This window comes from Diospyros lotus, chromosome 5, assembly GCF_014633365.1.
Source record: "Diospyros lotus cultivar Yz01 chromosome 5, ASM1463336v1, whole genome shotgun sequence".
Lineage (NCBI taxonomy): Eukaryota > Viridiplantae > Streptophyta > Magnoliopsida > Ericales > Ebenaceae > Diospyros > Diospyros lotus.
Genome location: NC_068342.1, coordinates 275,232 through 291,024, shown reverse-complemented (window position 1 = coordinate 291,024; position 15,793 = coordinate 275,232). Strand labels below are relative to the sequence as shown.

Genomic DNA, 15,793 nt, shown 5'->3' with positions numbered 1-15,793 from the left:
CCGGTACTATTGCAAGGCATAAAGTGTTAATTTCGAGAATGTCATTAAATCCATCCGATACAAGGTTGCCCTTCAAATTTCAACGAAGACAATTTCTCCTTATTGTTTCATATGCCATGACCATCAATAAGAGTCAAGCCCAATCTTTGATCCATGTAGGTCTTTTTTTTGAAGAAACTTGTGTTAAGTCATGGGCATGTAACTGTACGTTACAATATCAAGAGTTACAAGTCACAGTGGGTTGAAGATGCTAATATGAGATAAAGAGGGTGAACAAACAACTTCGACCACAAATGTTGTATACAAAGAAGTCTCTTCCAAAATTTACTTTAATCACAATGAAATAAAATTTTTGTTTCTTCACTAATTCATGTAGTATATTAAATTTACTATAATGTGCATTTCATATTTTGAACTATTTATATATATATATATATATTTGTTGAATATTGTATCATGTGCATCGCACGGGTCGTGAACTAGTTATATATATAATGCACCAACAGCAAGCAACGGGTCAGGCTGGCCTGGCCCGCCTCTTGCTTGTCCCACTCATTTGGTGGGCCAAGCTAAATTTGACCTGCGACGAGGCAGGTTAGGCTAGGGCTGAGTTGGGTCAGGCAATGGAAATTGGGGCCTGTAACGACTCTGTGGTCTTTAATAAATTAGCCAAAATGGTCAAGGCCAAGTCATGGGCCTGGCTATTTGGGCTGACCCGTGGCTCTTAATAAATTATGTTTTAATTTTTTAAAGATAAATTTTAAATATTTTTTATTTTTTTTCCAAATACAACAAATATTTTTTAAAATATGTTTATAAGTAATTAGTTTAAAATATGTTTTTAAAATATGTTTATGTTTGTAATTACCAATTACAAACATAATTTTTTAAATATTTCTTTTATTTTTGGTGGGCCAAGGCATTTTGGCAAGCCGATACACGGGCCATTTTGGTGGATTAGGCTGAGCTGCGGGCCACAGATCATTGGCCCTGTACGGCCCGCATTCTTCTAATCGGGTCAGGCCGGCCCGTCTGCTACAATATCGGGCCAGGCTGTGAGGCAGGCCGGCCTATTTGCCATCAACAAGGGACAAACATTTCTCCTCTTTACATACGCAATGATGCACTTGCACAACCAATCTTCTTAATTATCTTTTCTTCTTTTCAATCCCATCACTTTTTTTAATAATTAATTAATTAATAATATATGTATAATTATTATACATAAAATATTATATAAAAATTAATTACACAATAAAAATATTTTTCATAAAATTAGTTGTACATGTATTCATTAACTCTAATACAGTTTATTTTTACTTAAAATCTCCTAAATAATGTATATTTAAATGAAAAAAATACCTAGATACAAATGAGCCACCCTGTTATATAACTTGTATCTTGCACAGATGATGACGTAGGCCACCATCGCCTCCACCCTCATTCTACTCATCCATCATCACACCGTCTCTACCATATCTCTTATTTTTTTCCATTCTCCTCTGTCAACGCCAACTGCAACCCCTACACCTCCTTTCCTCTTCACCTTAGAGAAACCACTAAGCCACCATAACACTTTGACTTTCGCAAGCGGGCGTTAACCTAGGATTTTAGAGAAAAAAAAAAAATTAACATACACTCAACATAAATTATTTTCAACAATTCCGTTCTATCTTCTTAGTATATCAAAATTAAAATGAATAAACTAAGATAGGTAATCATCATATATGTAGAAGTAAGATCGAAACCTCAATGATACATAACCGTTCATTTCTTATTTATAACCAAGTAACTGTATCGATATTCAACATGATATCATTAAAATACTACACATATCAATTGAATATCTCACACATAGTCAAAGACCTACAAAAGATCTAATAAGTAAATAACGGCTACGTGTCAATGACCTATTTTCCCTTAGTGCCGTAACTTTCACCTGAAACGTTTGAATATTTAAAGGACATAGTCCAAATTAGATGTTAAATCATCTAAATTAGAGTTCAAAATATTTTCATGAATGCATGCAAGACTATAAACAATAGACATATCCCGATATGTCATAGTCCCAAAGAATCCCAAACAACGCTTAACTCATACCACAAGAAAATAACAATCTCTCTAAAGGCAACATAATCACATCAACACATTAGCATAATATAATCTTAGTTTAAGAGGTGTAACATCAACGCATCTCTCCGACACCTCGAAAACAATCGTTACCACTCCCGACACAGGAGAGTTAACATCAACGTAGGAACCCGACACACCACAATCACATCAAAGATTATGTTTCCACTCAAAAACATCCTGAAAACACTATCAATTTCCAACACACATACCAATGTCATAACCATTATATGTAATGATGCATTATATAAAATGCATTTCAATACACACATAAATAAAACATTTTGGATAAACCATTCACATGAAATAAACCATTCACATGTCAAAACAATTGCATGAAATAAAATCAAGTATAGGGTCGAACCACCCATAATAAACCAAGTTTTAGACTAAGCACGCATAATATACCAAGTTTGATTGTAAGACCACTCACAATAAACCAAATTTGAAGTAGAAACTCTTACAATAAAACCAATTTTGGTTAGGAACTCTCACCTTGAAGGTTTGTCTTTGAAAGTTACTGTTTACAGCAAGTGGGCCTAGGTTTCTACAGAAAACACAAGTTTTGATAAACCAAACCTCTAATATTTTTACATAGGGTTGAAGGGCAATAAATGAGGGGCAAAATTGAAAATTTTCAGGGCAAAAAGAGGCTTCACGTGCCCTTATGCCAGCCAGAAAGTGGCCCACACACCTTCACGGGCAGTCCCTTCCACACACGCCGCCCTTATATTTCACAATAGCTTGTGCAATATTTGTATTTCGGCCATAACACACTTGTTTTAGCTCTGATTCGACCCCCATTTGAACTTACGGGTCTCTCTCTTTCCCCTATACAGGTATATTACAAGAAAATGAACTTACCTCGTCGTTCTCCTTCGTTTCTCCTCCAATTGCTTTCATTTTTTTTTGCAGAATTTCATCCCCTCTCAAGAATAAGATTCTAACCTTAGATTCCCTCAATCCGACATAAAATCACCTCAAGCTCACTTGGAATGGTTTGTGAACAAACCCATAACCCTATTTATAGACTTTTTGGGCCAGTCACGTGTCGCCACATGTCCCTAGACTTGATTTAAATAAGGTCTGAACTCCAAAGTAATCCAAATCTAGAGTGAAATGTTTTTAAAATCCAAAATGATTCAAATATTGGAATGAGTTTTGAAATCCAAAGTGATTTAAAACTATATTGGAATAAATTTTCAAATTCAAAATAATTTATTTACGCTAATACCCTAAGTTTCTTCCAAATGCCATTTTGACTTTTATTTCAAGTCCTCAAGTTTTGATATTTTTATCACTCGAACTCCTAAGTCTCATGCTTTTCAATTGACCTAACAAATTTAGAAAAATATCATTTACAACCCATTTTCAATTAGAATTAAAAATTATAGTTAGGTTCGAATGCATGTTTTGATTGTAAACTCTTTTGTTTCATTCCGAAACCACTTAAGGGTTGTTTCTTATGTAAAATATGAACATTCTTAGAGTTCCGTTGACTTTCCGGAAGCCCCTTACCATTATTTAGTCTTTCAGACTATAACTTAGTTGTATAAAAAATTATCTCTGTCTTGATTTCTTTCATTACCATAATTCTCATCTCGAGATACACTTAACTTTTTTCTTAAATATTGGTAATCACTTTCGTTAATTCAATCATTAATTAACTAAATTCTCTAGTTACTTCAATTTACTTTAACACCATGTATGGGGTATTACAATCACCATGTCCCTTCCATTAGGCAGCCATCACTTCACTGTCACACATCGACCTTTTGTCCGCCACTATCGACAACCACCGCAAAACTGCCCGTCACTATTATTTCTCCTTTCTTTGTGGGACTTGAATACTTTCACCACTTCCATTGTCTCCCTCGTATCGGAAAATTCTAAAAAGCCCTGACGGGCTAACCGACCGAGTTACCGAAAAGGGGCAAAAAAATGATTTTGCCCCCACGCCCTACTCTCTCTCTTCCCCCCTCATGGATTGTCCCACCCCTACTCTGTTGTCTCCCCTGCCATGGTCGCCGCCTCGCCTCGTTGTCGTCACCTTGCGTCGCGTCTCTGTCATCACCGCCTCACCTCGCCGACAATCGTTGCATCGACTATCGACGAGGCGAGATGAAGAGGTGATGGCAGAGAGACAACGAAGGCAAGGCGAGGCGAGGCGACGATAGCGAGGCGTGGCGGCGAGGCGTCGGCCATCGTAGGGTAGATGATAGAGCAGGGGCGGGGACAATGGCCTGCTTTGTAAATTTATAAAGTGGGCGGGGGCAAAATAGTCTTTTTGCCCCCTTTTTGTGAGGGGCTCGATAGGCCCGTCGAACCTTGTAGAACGACTCCCCTCATATCTCTCTTTTCCTACCTAGCTCTGACCCACACAACCATCCCCCCTCCCGCTCCCCCTCTCGGTCTTCTTGCTACAGGCGTAGTAACTACGCCGGAAACTAAAGTCGTCTGGTGGGGAGCGCTGGCGATTGATGATAGTGAGGTGGGGAGAGGGTGCATTAAGAGTTGTAGTGGGTGGAGCATTTGAGGATGTATTTGCCTTTTCCAAAATTGTATATGGTGTGCTAGCATCAAATTCCTAGTGTGTTAATAATATCATTTGCCTATTTAGATTCTAGAGGTGTCAGCAGAGCAAAGCACAACTTGAGGGAGTTGTAAAACTATGAAACACTACTAATCAGATGAAGGTTTGTTGAGGTGATTAGGCATGAATTAATACAGTGGTTTGTGCATGCAAATATTGTGATCCCCTGCTAAGGTTTCCTTTCCTTGACAAATAATAACATGACATGAGCATAACTTCAACTTAATTTGTATTGCTGGAATTATTCATTAGAAAAAAAATTCTCTGCTTTCTCACAGACTTAACCATCATCTTCTTACTGTTGTATCATCACCAGTTCTTCTGTCTGAGGACTTCACTATCATCATCATTGTTACCTTCTCTCATGGACCCATCATCATCCATCACCATTAGAGATGCTCTGTGCTCCCTCGCCACTCATCACCACCTAGCTGCTGCTGCTGCAATGGCAGCTTTAATCATGTTAGCTGCTTACTGTTTCTGTACCGATCCCAACTGTGTTTACCTCATTGATTTCTGCTGTTACCTCCCGCCGGATCACTTGCGAGTCCCGATCGCCCATTTCATCGAACAGTCTGAACTCAACGAATTCCTCCAAAGAGACGCCACCGATTTCCAGCAAAAAGTCAGCACCAAATCGGGCATTGGCTCCGAATCGTGCATGCCTCTTGCAGCCCATGAAATCCCTCCGGATCTCTCTCTGAAGTCATCTCTGGAAGAAACAGAGACGGTTCTCTTCACAGTTGTGGACGAGCTGCTTTCCAAACACGACGTGAGCCCCAACAGCATAGACGTTCTCGTATCGAATTGCAGCCTTTTCTGCCCGACGCCGTCCATCACGGCCCGAATCGTAAACAGGTTCGGATTCCGAAGCGATGTGAAGAGCGTCAGCCTCGGCGGAATGGGCTGCAGCGCCGGGCTCTTGTCGGTCAGCTTGGCGAAGGACCTTCTCAAAGTCCACAACAACTCCACCGCCCTAGTCCTCAGCATGGAAGTCATCACGCCCAATGGCTACCTGGGCAAGAACAAGTCCATGCTCTTGGCCAACACCCTGTTCCGGATGGGGGGAGTGGCCCTTCTGTTGTCGAACAAGAAGCGTGACAGGCCAAGAGCCAAATACAAGCTCCAACACCTGGTCCGGACTCACTTGGGGTCCGACGATCAAGCCTACCAGTCGGTGGTCCAAGAACCCGACGAATCCGGGCGGGTCGGCGTCTCGCTGTCGAGGGATTTACTTGGAGCCGCCGGCCATGCTCTGAGGAAGAACATATCAAGATTGGGCCCCCTGGTGTTGCCCTACTCCGAGCAGCTCAAGTATGGATGGTCTCTGCTGATGCGCAGGGAACTCTACGTGCCGGACTTCAAGAAGGCTTTTGCCCATTTCTGCATTCATGCGGGCGGAAAGGCTGTGATCGCGGCGGCGGAGAGCAGCCTTAGGCTGCGCAAGGAAGACACGGAAGCATCGAGGATGACGTTGTACAGATTTGGGAACACTTCGTCTTCGTCGGTGTGGTACGAGCTGTGCTACCTAGAGGCGAAGGGCAGCGTGAAGAAGGGGGATCAGGTTTGGCAAATTGCGTTCGGGAGTGGCTTCAAGTGTAACAGTGCAGTGTGGAAATGCATCTGGAAGCTTGATGATGACGACGACGACGATGATGCTGCCCAAATGCAAGGGCACGGCGTAAGAAATGCATGGTCCGATAGAATCCATTTGTATCCTGTAGAGATCCCACGAGTGTTTGATCATTGATGATGGGCCGACACATCTACATCCTTAAGGGGTCTGGACCTACCCAACGGGCCAAGTGGGCCTTGCCACACGAGCCACCCACCTCCCTGTTTTAAAATTTTAAAATTATTTTATTTTAAAAAAATATTTTATCGTATAATTTTTATTAAAAATACACACAATATTAGGTAACATAATATTTTAATTTTTTAAGAGTCATTCAAATTATTTTTATTGCCTCGAACTATTAACAATAGAAAGTTATAAAATACTTACAAAATGACAAATAATGTATGTGTGTGAATATATATATATATATATATTAAATTATTATATCTCAACATATTCAATTATATATTATTGTTGCTATGACATAATAATAGATTTGTAATAAAAAAAAAATTAATCAAACTATTTTGAATTTTATAAAATAAAATACAATAAAAAAGTATAGAATAGTCTACATATGAATACTCTGATTTTTAAATTAGACATTTGAATTTATATAAGATTTGTAAATAGTATTAAAGTCAGCATTAGAAACATACATTTTTTGTAACGAGAGTTCATCTATTTATAGTGAAATTTGAAATTCATAATAAGTATTTCGATATTTACTACGATTATGACTTTTATGAATAATGCCTATCTTTTTTAAAATTCTTGAGGAGATTTTTAAACATCAAAATTTATTATGTGTTTTGCTCGAGATTTCCTTGCAAAAAAAATAGGTGTTTCTAAGAGATCTTCTATTCTCTAGGAATCTTTCTTGTTAGTCTTATTTTTTAGACCGTCAATAATTTTTCTAAAAATTGAATAATCTCTTGAGTTTTCGATTATTTCTTATTTTTATTGGGTCTCCCATAGACTATTTAGTCTTTTGAGATTTAAGATTATCTTTTTTTTTAAAAAAAAAAAAAAAAAACTCTACGACCTATATAAACTCCCCAATTTTGAGGTATATACCTCTTTCTCTTATTGGGACTAAACATTTCCTTTACTAAACTTAATTTTCAATACATCAATAATTATGATTTTTTTAAAAAAAGACGTGCCAAATATAAGAGGTAAATAAGTTTTTCAATTTTTATATTTAGGACAGATTAGCCATTAATATAAGTGACGTTTAGTGCTATTTGTAATCAATTAAATATAAAAGTATATAAGTTTAAAGAAGGCAAACTAAGTACACTATTTTCTCTAACACCATAATTTTAATAATTAGAAGAGAAATTAATAGAAAATCGAATTAAAATATATAAAATAATATTCATAAAAAATTTAAAAATATCTTTCACTGGAGAGGGAATAAATAGAAACAATGGATATTAATTTTTATTTATGTGATTTAATAAAATCTAAATGTATCTTTAATCTTAAAAAAAAGTACGAATTATCGTTTATTTTAAAAAATAAATAGAAACAGTTATTATTATCTTCCGCCATCTAATCCAAACCAAGTTTGGTAAGGAGATGGAAACCGTGTTCTTCAACACTTGGGATTTGGACTCCTCCTTTCCTATTATAAATAGAGACAAATCAGATCATAACGATTTCCAAACATCGGGATCGAGGATCTTTTGCAGCCGCTTTTTCTAGCTAGCTAGAATCTCTCTGTTTGATTTCTTATTTTGTCAATTTACTTGTTGCCGTAATTAACGTGGGAAGATGACTGGAGACTCTTCCGGCGCGGGAGATGGCTTGATGATGGGGACGCTGAGTACTCTGGATCGTGCCAAGATTTTAGACGTTTTGAGCGGGAGTGAAGGGTTCTGTCAACACTGCCAAACACTCTTGCAGAGTCGCATTCACACTCTCATTCATGGTACGGGTCCCCTCATCTCTACACATTTCTTTGTTTCAGCGAGTTTTTATTCCTTCTGTTTAGGAAAAGTTCTATTTCTTTTTTGTGCTACAACTGGTTTAATTGGGGTTCTGAATTCTTGGATATAACCATGCTTATATCACCTATGTATATATATATATATATATAATATTCAAGTAGTTTACGGGCTTCTTTTTTTTTTTTCTTTTTCTTTTTCTCCTATTTTTTCTTTTCTTTTTCTTTTTCTCCTATTTTTTCTTTTCTTGGATTTGGTTGTGAATCTTATCGTCGTGTATGTTGTTAGGAATTTATTTCATTTACTCCTTAACTTTTAAGATTTTTTTCATTTATCTCCCATACCTTTAAGATTTTAAATTTATCCACTATACTTTTCAAGGTTTTTCATTTATCTCCCATGCCTTCAAGATTTTAAATTTATCCACTATATACTTTTCAAGATTTTTCAGTTATCCCCTATACCCTTCAAGATTTTTTCATTTACCTCCTTATACCTTTCAAGATTTTTGCATACAGTCTATGGTTTTTCTTATGACATTTAGAATTTATTTATAGTTTTTATAAGAATGACCTCTCAATATTTCATGTACTGAGAAAAAAAAAATAAAAAAGTGTAATAGTTTTGTAAAATAAGAGGTACGTATATTTTCTATTTGTTTTTAATTTTTTATTTTTAAGCATTATATGTTGATTGTGTCTATGGTAATATATATATGAATGCATATAATTACAATTACATTTATATATCCATCCCTGGTATTACTTATTTGGACATTATGAATACTATGTTTCTTTCCTACTTTTATATTTGAATTCGTAATATGTTGAGGAATCTCAATGATTATGGACTTTGGCCAAGAATTACATAACATAGGAGGAAGAAAAAGAATGAACCTCTGTTGACTTCTCTTTCTGCTTTACAAAAATTTTAAGGTCTTCGAGTTTGTTTATCTTTCTTAGCATTGTTTTCCGAGAGATCAAAGTTGCCTGCTTTTACAAGAGGAAGTATTTAATTTGTAGGCTATAACTTGTTTCAGATAGCCTATGACTATTGACAATGTCATGAATAACTAGAGTAAAGGCCTCTGATTTTAAATTTTCTGTATGTTACAATATCAGGCAGGAATTTGTTTTCACATTTTTTATCTTCTTTCTGCAGGAAAGTTCAGTAAACCATTATCTGTATCAAATGAAAATGGCAAATGTTCTGCAGAGGTGCTGTCAGAAAAATCTTCTAGGTTGAATTTATCAGATACAAGTCCAGAAGAATCTACAAAGACAACATCATGGCGCTCTGGCCAAACTCCAAAATCTGTTCACTCAGGGAGATGGACCAAAAACAACCCTGAATCGGTTTGCTCAGGAACTGGGAGAGGATCTGTTGATGAATTGTCCGAGGAGCAAAAAGAGCATGTTAGGTTAGCTCAAATTGGGAGTAGGAAGGATTTTGTTCATGTGGAGCGGGTTAATGGAAAGGCAACAAACGTGCTTCGAGGACTTGAGCTTCACACAGGAGTGTTCAATGCCGAGGAGCAAAAGATGATTGTGGAGTGCGTCTACAGTATACAGCGCAAGGGGCAGAGTGGTCAGCTTCGAGGTATGTATGCCAAAACCTCAGTTTCTGTACGTATCTGAGTTTTGCCGAAATTAAAAGCGAGGCTAAAGTACAAATGCAACATAATCTTATTTCAAATGTTTATATTATTCCATCACCTTATGATGAAGTACATGCAAAGTTAGCTAGTGAAACAGAAACGGCAAAGGAAAGTGGGGCAGCTTGTTTGACTTGCATTCATAGTATTCTTTATTTCGAAAAATACAAGACGGATGCCGAAGAAGTTTCTTTTTAGAGACATATATGTCATGCATACTTGCTTAGCTAGCATAAATTAAAGAGACCCATCCATTAAATACATTGCCTTCTCTAACAACTAGTTGAAATAAACTTCTAAATAATGTAATCATTCAATCTTGAATGTTCCCTGGAAATGAAATAAATAGATGAATGTTTTTCATAGGAGGTATCGTTTTTGGTCATAGAATAGACATGCCAAGTGTCAATTAAACTAATAAGATTGAGTATTTAGAAAATGACATCATATAATTAATTATTTGGGGCATGGTTAGTACATTTACTCCCCTAATGCTGCTGCTCGTCAATCTATTAACTTTCAGATGGACAACTGCATCTTACTGTACATATTACTCATGTTTCAGAGCGTGAATTTGTGTTCCTTCTGTTTGTTCATTTTCCCTTCTAAACATGTTGCAGCGAGAACATATTCGGAACCACATAAGTGGATGCGAGGTAAAGGGCGCGTGACAATGCAATTTGGTTGCTGTTACAACTATGCACTGGTAATATTTTGGATTTGGACCTTTATTACTTGCTCTTACTGTTTGCTGTTAAACAGTTAGTATGTTTAGCTGATGTGTGTACTTTCATGCTTTTCACAGGACAAAAAAGGGAATCCCCCAGGTATAGTTAGAGACGAGGAGGTTGATCCTCTACCTCCCCTATTCAAGGAAATGATCAGGAGGCTGGTCAGGTGGCATGTTTTGCCTCCAAGCTGTGTTCCAGATAGTTGTATAGTGAATATCTATGATGAAGGGGATTGCATTCCGCCTCATATTGATAACCACGACTTCCTTCGACCCTTTTGCACTGTGTCGTTCTTGTCAGAGTGCAATATCCTCTTTGGTGTAAATTTGAACATTGTTGGCCCGGGGGAATTTGCTGGCCCGATATCTATACCTTTGCCACTCGGGTATGGCATCTGATGCTCTAATCTTGGACTCGTGAATGCTAGTTTTTCTGGTCATGTTCATTGCTGACTTGAATGCACGTGAACTTCCTTTGTATTTTTTCACAGCTGACATAAATTTTTCCTGTAAATTATTTCATTTCATTCCAGGTCGGTGCTGGTTCTAAATGGGAATGCAGCTGACATAGCGAAACACTGTGTTCCGGGTGTCCCGGCAAGAAGGTATGGTATTTTCTTGCTCGTGACTAAAATGGAGTATATGTTGTTGCGTGGGAGCTGTAAGAATATGAAGATGATCCTTAATTATATTTAACAATTATAAATATTTTGTTTGGGGCAGGATCTCCATCACCTTCAGGAAAATGGATGAGAGCAGACGCCCGTACAGCTACTCACCGGATCCAGATCTCATGGGGATAAAGCCACTTGGAAATCATTCGTCAACCAAGTTCAAGTTGCCCTTCCAGCAAGAGGAGTGGGAGAAGAAAACAACCATGATGGGTCGGAATGCCTCTATGATTGACACCACTACTACTACTAACACTAATAGTTATAGTCATGGTGATTTCCCTCCACTTGGGAGCTCCAACCCTGGGAATAGGCAGAGAGGCAAGAGGAAGTAGGAGTAGTTTGAGACGATGATGAGCCGTTGTTGCTGCTGGTGAGAGTTTGGAGATCAGCTATCTATTCAGGGATTCACTAAATTTTAAGGGGGGTTGGGGGGGGGGGGGGGGGGGGGGTGGACATACAACCCCATGTAACAAAGAAATATTTTTGTTTGCTTCGTTATAGTTTTCTCTTTATGAAGATGGCTACACCTACAGCTTTGGCTTTCAACCAAGCTGTTTGTTGAAAAGGTTAAAAAACAGGAATGGTGGATCTTTCTTTTAGGCTACCTAAAACTTGTTGGCAAATGGCAATGGAATTATAATTGGACGGCAAAAGCCAAAAGCCAAAAGCCAAAAGCTTGCAGTGAGTCAGCCAACTCATCCGCATTATGTGTGTTATGTGATGGTCTGAGTGGACGGCCTTCATTCCTCCCCATTTTGTTTGTTAATCATTTATTAATCATTTGTTCATCCGCATCTTGTACGTCTTCCTATTTTCTTTTATAAAAGCAAAGTCAGATAGACAGTCATATTATAATTTATCATTTTACATATATATATATATACAAATTAAATTATGTCTACATATATGTCACGCAAATAGTCGGTTAATTTTAGAATAATCATAATTGGTTAAGAGTAAGGTTGTTAATTCAAAATTTTACAATAAAATTGAAAGAAAGTTTATAAAATTGAATCGTAAAATAAAATCAACAATAATTCACTTTCAAATTAAAAATATTTTTTAAATTTTACTATCAAATTAAGGAAACCAATAAACATTTAATTCTTTAAGAAAATCAATAATAATTCACTTTCAAATTTAAAAAGTCAACAATAATCAAATTAATGGAAGTAGACAAAGAAAAAACAAAGCTAGCCATGGCCAATAGGAATTACTAAATTAGATCAAAAAATTGCAAAAAAAGAAATAGACAAATAAATTGCAAAAGAATAAACATACGAAATTGTATACCTCTTTAAGTTGAATTGATAGCAACATTGAGCAATTAAAGCTATGAATCAATTTGTGTTGCAAAGAAACAGCAACATCGAGCAAGCGAGCATGGAAACATCGATTTGTATTTGTGAATTGACGACAATTTAACTAGTAATTCGTATTTGTGGATCTACAGTAATACTGAATAATCAAAGTTGTGAACTAACAGTGGCACCAAACATTGAATAACAGTGCAACAAGGGGGAATGGAAAAAAGATTACGACGAATGTGCTTGAGAGTGATAAAGGTTTACAAAAGGCAAGGGTATTCTTGAAATTAAAATTAATATTATGAAGATTTGAAAAGAAAATAGTTATGTCTTTAATCTTTTGAAAGTTGAAATCGGTAAATTTATTATCTAACTTAAAATTTTACAAATTTCTACCGAGTTAAATCATAATTTATTTTAATTTTATATGCACGTTGAGTTATTTTTATCTTGTAAAATAATAAAAAAATACTAATTGTATCGGATTTTGACAACTAGTCAATCGCAGGAGGCCATGCGGCGGAAGCACCCAGAGCTGGTGCACTCGCATCACATGGCACATGAAGGTGGGTCCAGCTGATGCTAGACAGACAGACAGAGTCCCACCACTGTCGTGTCAGCTATGCAAATCGCCGCACCGAATCCCAGCCCCCTTCCCCAACACGACAGTTATGCTTTACGTGGCAGATAGTTCAAAGGCGGCCTTATCGTCTACAGCCCGTACCACTGCTTTTGCAAGAATAATGCTAGTGATACACTTTTGTGGACACTTTAAACTACACAAAAGTATACTAATGACAAAAATATTTTTCATGAGGCGCATAGAAATGCATGAGACATATGGAGAGGTACAAAGTATTTTGGTTATAATATCCCTTATGTAGTCCAAGATGTAAAAAATAGTGTACATCTTCGCTAAAATCCCACCCGATAAACGGCTGTGGGTCCCATTATCAATGTCAAAATCTGGACTTCCACCTGCATGCTCCCCACGCGTCCGATCCTGATCTGTCTTCTCTGGGCCTTCCTTACTCTTTTCCCTCTTTTCGGATGAGCATTTACGGCAACGGTACAGTAGCGGGGCCAGACAGTGACGAAGATTTTGGAGAGTGAGAGAGAGACAGAGTCAGATTTTTGGAGAGAGAGAGAGAGAGAGTTGATAACTGCTGCTGTCGGTTTCCAAACGGATTCGGACGCTGGCATTGGCCAATTCTAGGGTTTCAATCTTGTATATGTTCGGTTACATCCGATCAGTAATCTATTGCAGGTGAGCTGGTGTTTTATATTCTCTGTAATTTTGAATATTCTGATCACTGTATTGAACTGGAATAAGATCAAAAATTGAAGATTGACAAATGTTACCGAATTGATTCAGAAATGAGTAATATCATCATTGTTCAAATGATTTCCATTGCTGTATTTTGAATCATAATCTTTTAGTTTATTTACGTGTAATCGTTCTTGGTGTTATGGTATTTCCATCTGAAATCTAGATGCTGTATTGATGAACAGATTCTCTGTTGAACTCTGGAGAGATCAAAGGAGACAAAGGATCCAGTGGCTCTGCCTTTCAGGAAAACTAAGAAGAAGATAAATAGCACAAAACCGCGCAATTACCTGGTCAACGGTCGGATTGGTACTTTGCTTGAGTTATGGCCGTCATTTCTTTGGATGTTTGGTTTCTCCTTTCACGGCATGAACCAAATTGTTTTCATCGTTCAGAGCATTGCAATTCAACGCAGAAGAGATTCTCTGCCATTGCTCAAGGCTAAGAAGCATGGTGTCCCTATTAAGAGGACTTTGAAACTAATCAAATACTGCTAGTTATCCTGTTGGGATCATGGGAAGCAGTGAAAGGTGTTCTTCATTCCTTGTTATCTGTATTTTATGTGCTTGCTATAGTAGGCCAGTTGTTCCATATGATTATTCAATATAATACACTAATGCATTTGTGATAAGCATGATTTATTTTCAGGTCCAGTGAGAAGGTTCTCTTAAATGGAGACGTCTATATTGGTAATTTCAAGGGGGTCTTTCCTCATGGAAAAGGAAAGTATACTTGGCCAGATGGAACAGTTTATGAAGGTGATTGGGAAGCGGGAAAAATGACTGGGAAAGGCAAAATCTTTTGGTCATCAGGTGCAACTTATGAGGGTGATTTTTCTGGGGATTACCTTCATGGATTTGGCACTCTTATTAGTCCTGATGGGTCTAGTTATAAAGGGGCCTGGAGGATGAACATTCAACATGGGCTTGGAAGAAAAGAATATTGCAATTCAGATGTTTATGATGGTTCATGGAAAGAGGGAATACGTGAAGGCAGTGGTCAATACGCTTGGAGTAATGGTAGCACATATATTGGAAACTGGAAAGCTGGAATAATTAATGGCAGAGGGGTTATGACATGGGTTAATGGTGACCTTTTCGATGGCTTTTGGTTGAATGGATTGAGACATGGGTCAGGCTGTTATAGATTTGCAGATGGGAGTTACTATTTTGGCACATGGACCAAGGGCCTGAAGGATGGTCAAGGGACATATTATCCTGCTGGAAGCAAACTTCCATCCCTAAGAAGGTTATCTAGCTTTGGCGGGCATGAGGGAAAGAGGCATGAAGGAAAGAAGAAAAGGTTACTCTTTCATAGTTCATCCTTGAATTCCAAAGAGTCCAGAGTTGTGGGTTCAACTGTCAAGCGCAGTCTTTCGGAAAAGATTTCTACGAAAAGATTTCCAGGAGGTCCAGGTCAAATATCACAGAGGACTATATCATTGGACGAAGTTTCAAGCCTTTATGATTCCACCAGAGAGTTTTCATCTCATGACACTTCGTGCGTCTCATCTCTTTCCTCCAACAGAGGACAGTACGATGTGCAGGATGATACCAGCATATTTTTTGAAAGGGAATACATGCAAGGAGTTTTGATTAAAGAGAGGGTTAGAAAAAGAACAGAACTACTACGCAAAAATAAACAGCAGAGTAAGTTTCATTCCAACAAAGTGAAAAGGAGGTCATGTGTGGACATCTTTGAAGGTCGTAAGAGTCATTATCTGATGCTTAATTTGCAACTTGGTATCAGGTAACCAGAAAGTTCCAATTCTTCTGCTGTTTCTGTTGTCATCAGTATTATAGTAAGTA

General features: G+C 37.5%; 3 protein-coding genes across 8 annotated transcripts in view; all 3 read left to right on the top strand.

The window, feature by feature from the left end:
* The first annotated feature begins 4,811 nt into the window (after window positions 1–4,811).
* LOC127801451 (3-ketoacyl-CoA synthase 7) lies at window positions 4,812–6,473 on the top strand. The gene has a single exon (XM_052336627.1). It carries the CDS (start codon window positions 5,088–5,090, stop codon window positions 6,471–6,473), a length of 1,386 nt encoding a protein of 461 aa, XP_052192587.1. The 5' UTR covers window positions 4,812–5,087.
* A 1,584-nt stretch (window positions 6,474–8,057) lies between these two features.
* LOC127802583 (RNA demethylase ALKBH9B-like) lies at window positions 8,058–11,746 on the top strand. Its single transcript, XM_052338470.1, has 6 exons — window positions 8,058–8,277; window positions 9,455–9,892; window positions 10,568–10,653; window positions 10,753–11,063; window positions 11,211–11,282; window positions 11,401–11,746. Exons 1-6 carry the CDS (start codon window positions 8,121–8,123, stop codon window positions 11,681–11,683), a joined length of 1,347 nt encoding a protein of 448 aa, XP_052194430.1. The 5' UTR covers window positions 8,058–8,120; the 3' UTR covers window positions 11,684–11,746.
* A 1,898-nt stretch (window positions 11,747–13,644) lies between these two features.
* The window catches only part of LOC127802707 (phosphatidylinositol 4-phosphate 5-kinase 8-like), a 22,878-nt gene continuing 20,729 nt past the window's right edge, over window positions 13,645–15,793 (top strand). For 3 of the 6 annotated variants that reach the window (XM_052338687.1, XM_052338686.1, XM_052338688.1), the window contains exons 1-3: window positions 13,646–13,925; window positions 14,171–14,515; window positions 14,634–15,734. In XM_052338687.1, the coding sequence (XP_052194647.1) occupies window positions 14,499–14,515; window positions 14,634–15,734 (1,118 nt within the window). In that variant the 5' untranslated portion in view covers window positions 13,646–13,925; window positions 14,171–14,498. Of the gene's footprint in view, window positions 13,926–14,170; window positions 14,516–14,633; window positions 15,735–15,793 lie in introns of all 6 variants that reach the window. The other 3 variants (XM_052338689.1, XM_052338685.1, XM_052338690.1) reach the window with 3 other exon arrangements.

Coding starts and splice junctions, on each gene's coding strand:
- LOC127801451 (XM_052336627.1), top strand. CDS start 5,088: ATGGACCCATCATCATCCATCACCATTAGAGATGCTCTGTGCTCCCTC.
- LOC127802583 (XM_052338470.1), top strand. CDS start 8,121: ATGACTGGAGACTCTTCCGGCGCGGGAGATGGCTTGATGATGGGGACG. Junction 9,893..10,567: donor GCAGAGTGGTCAGCTTCGAG/GTATGTATGCCA, acceptor AACATGTTGCAG/CGAGAACATATTCGGAACCA. Junction 11,283..11,400: donor CCGGGTGTCCCGGCAAGAAG/GTATGGTATTTT, acceptor TGTTTGGGGCAG/GATCTCCATCACCTTCAGGA.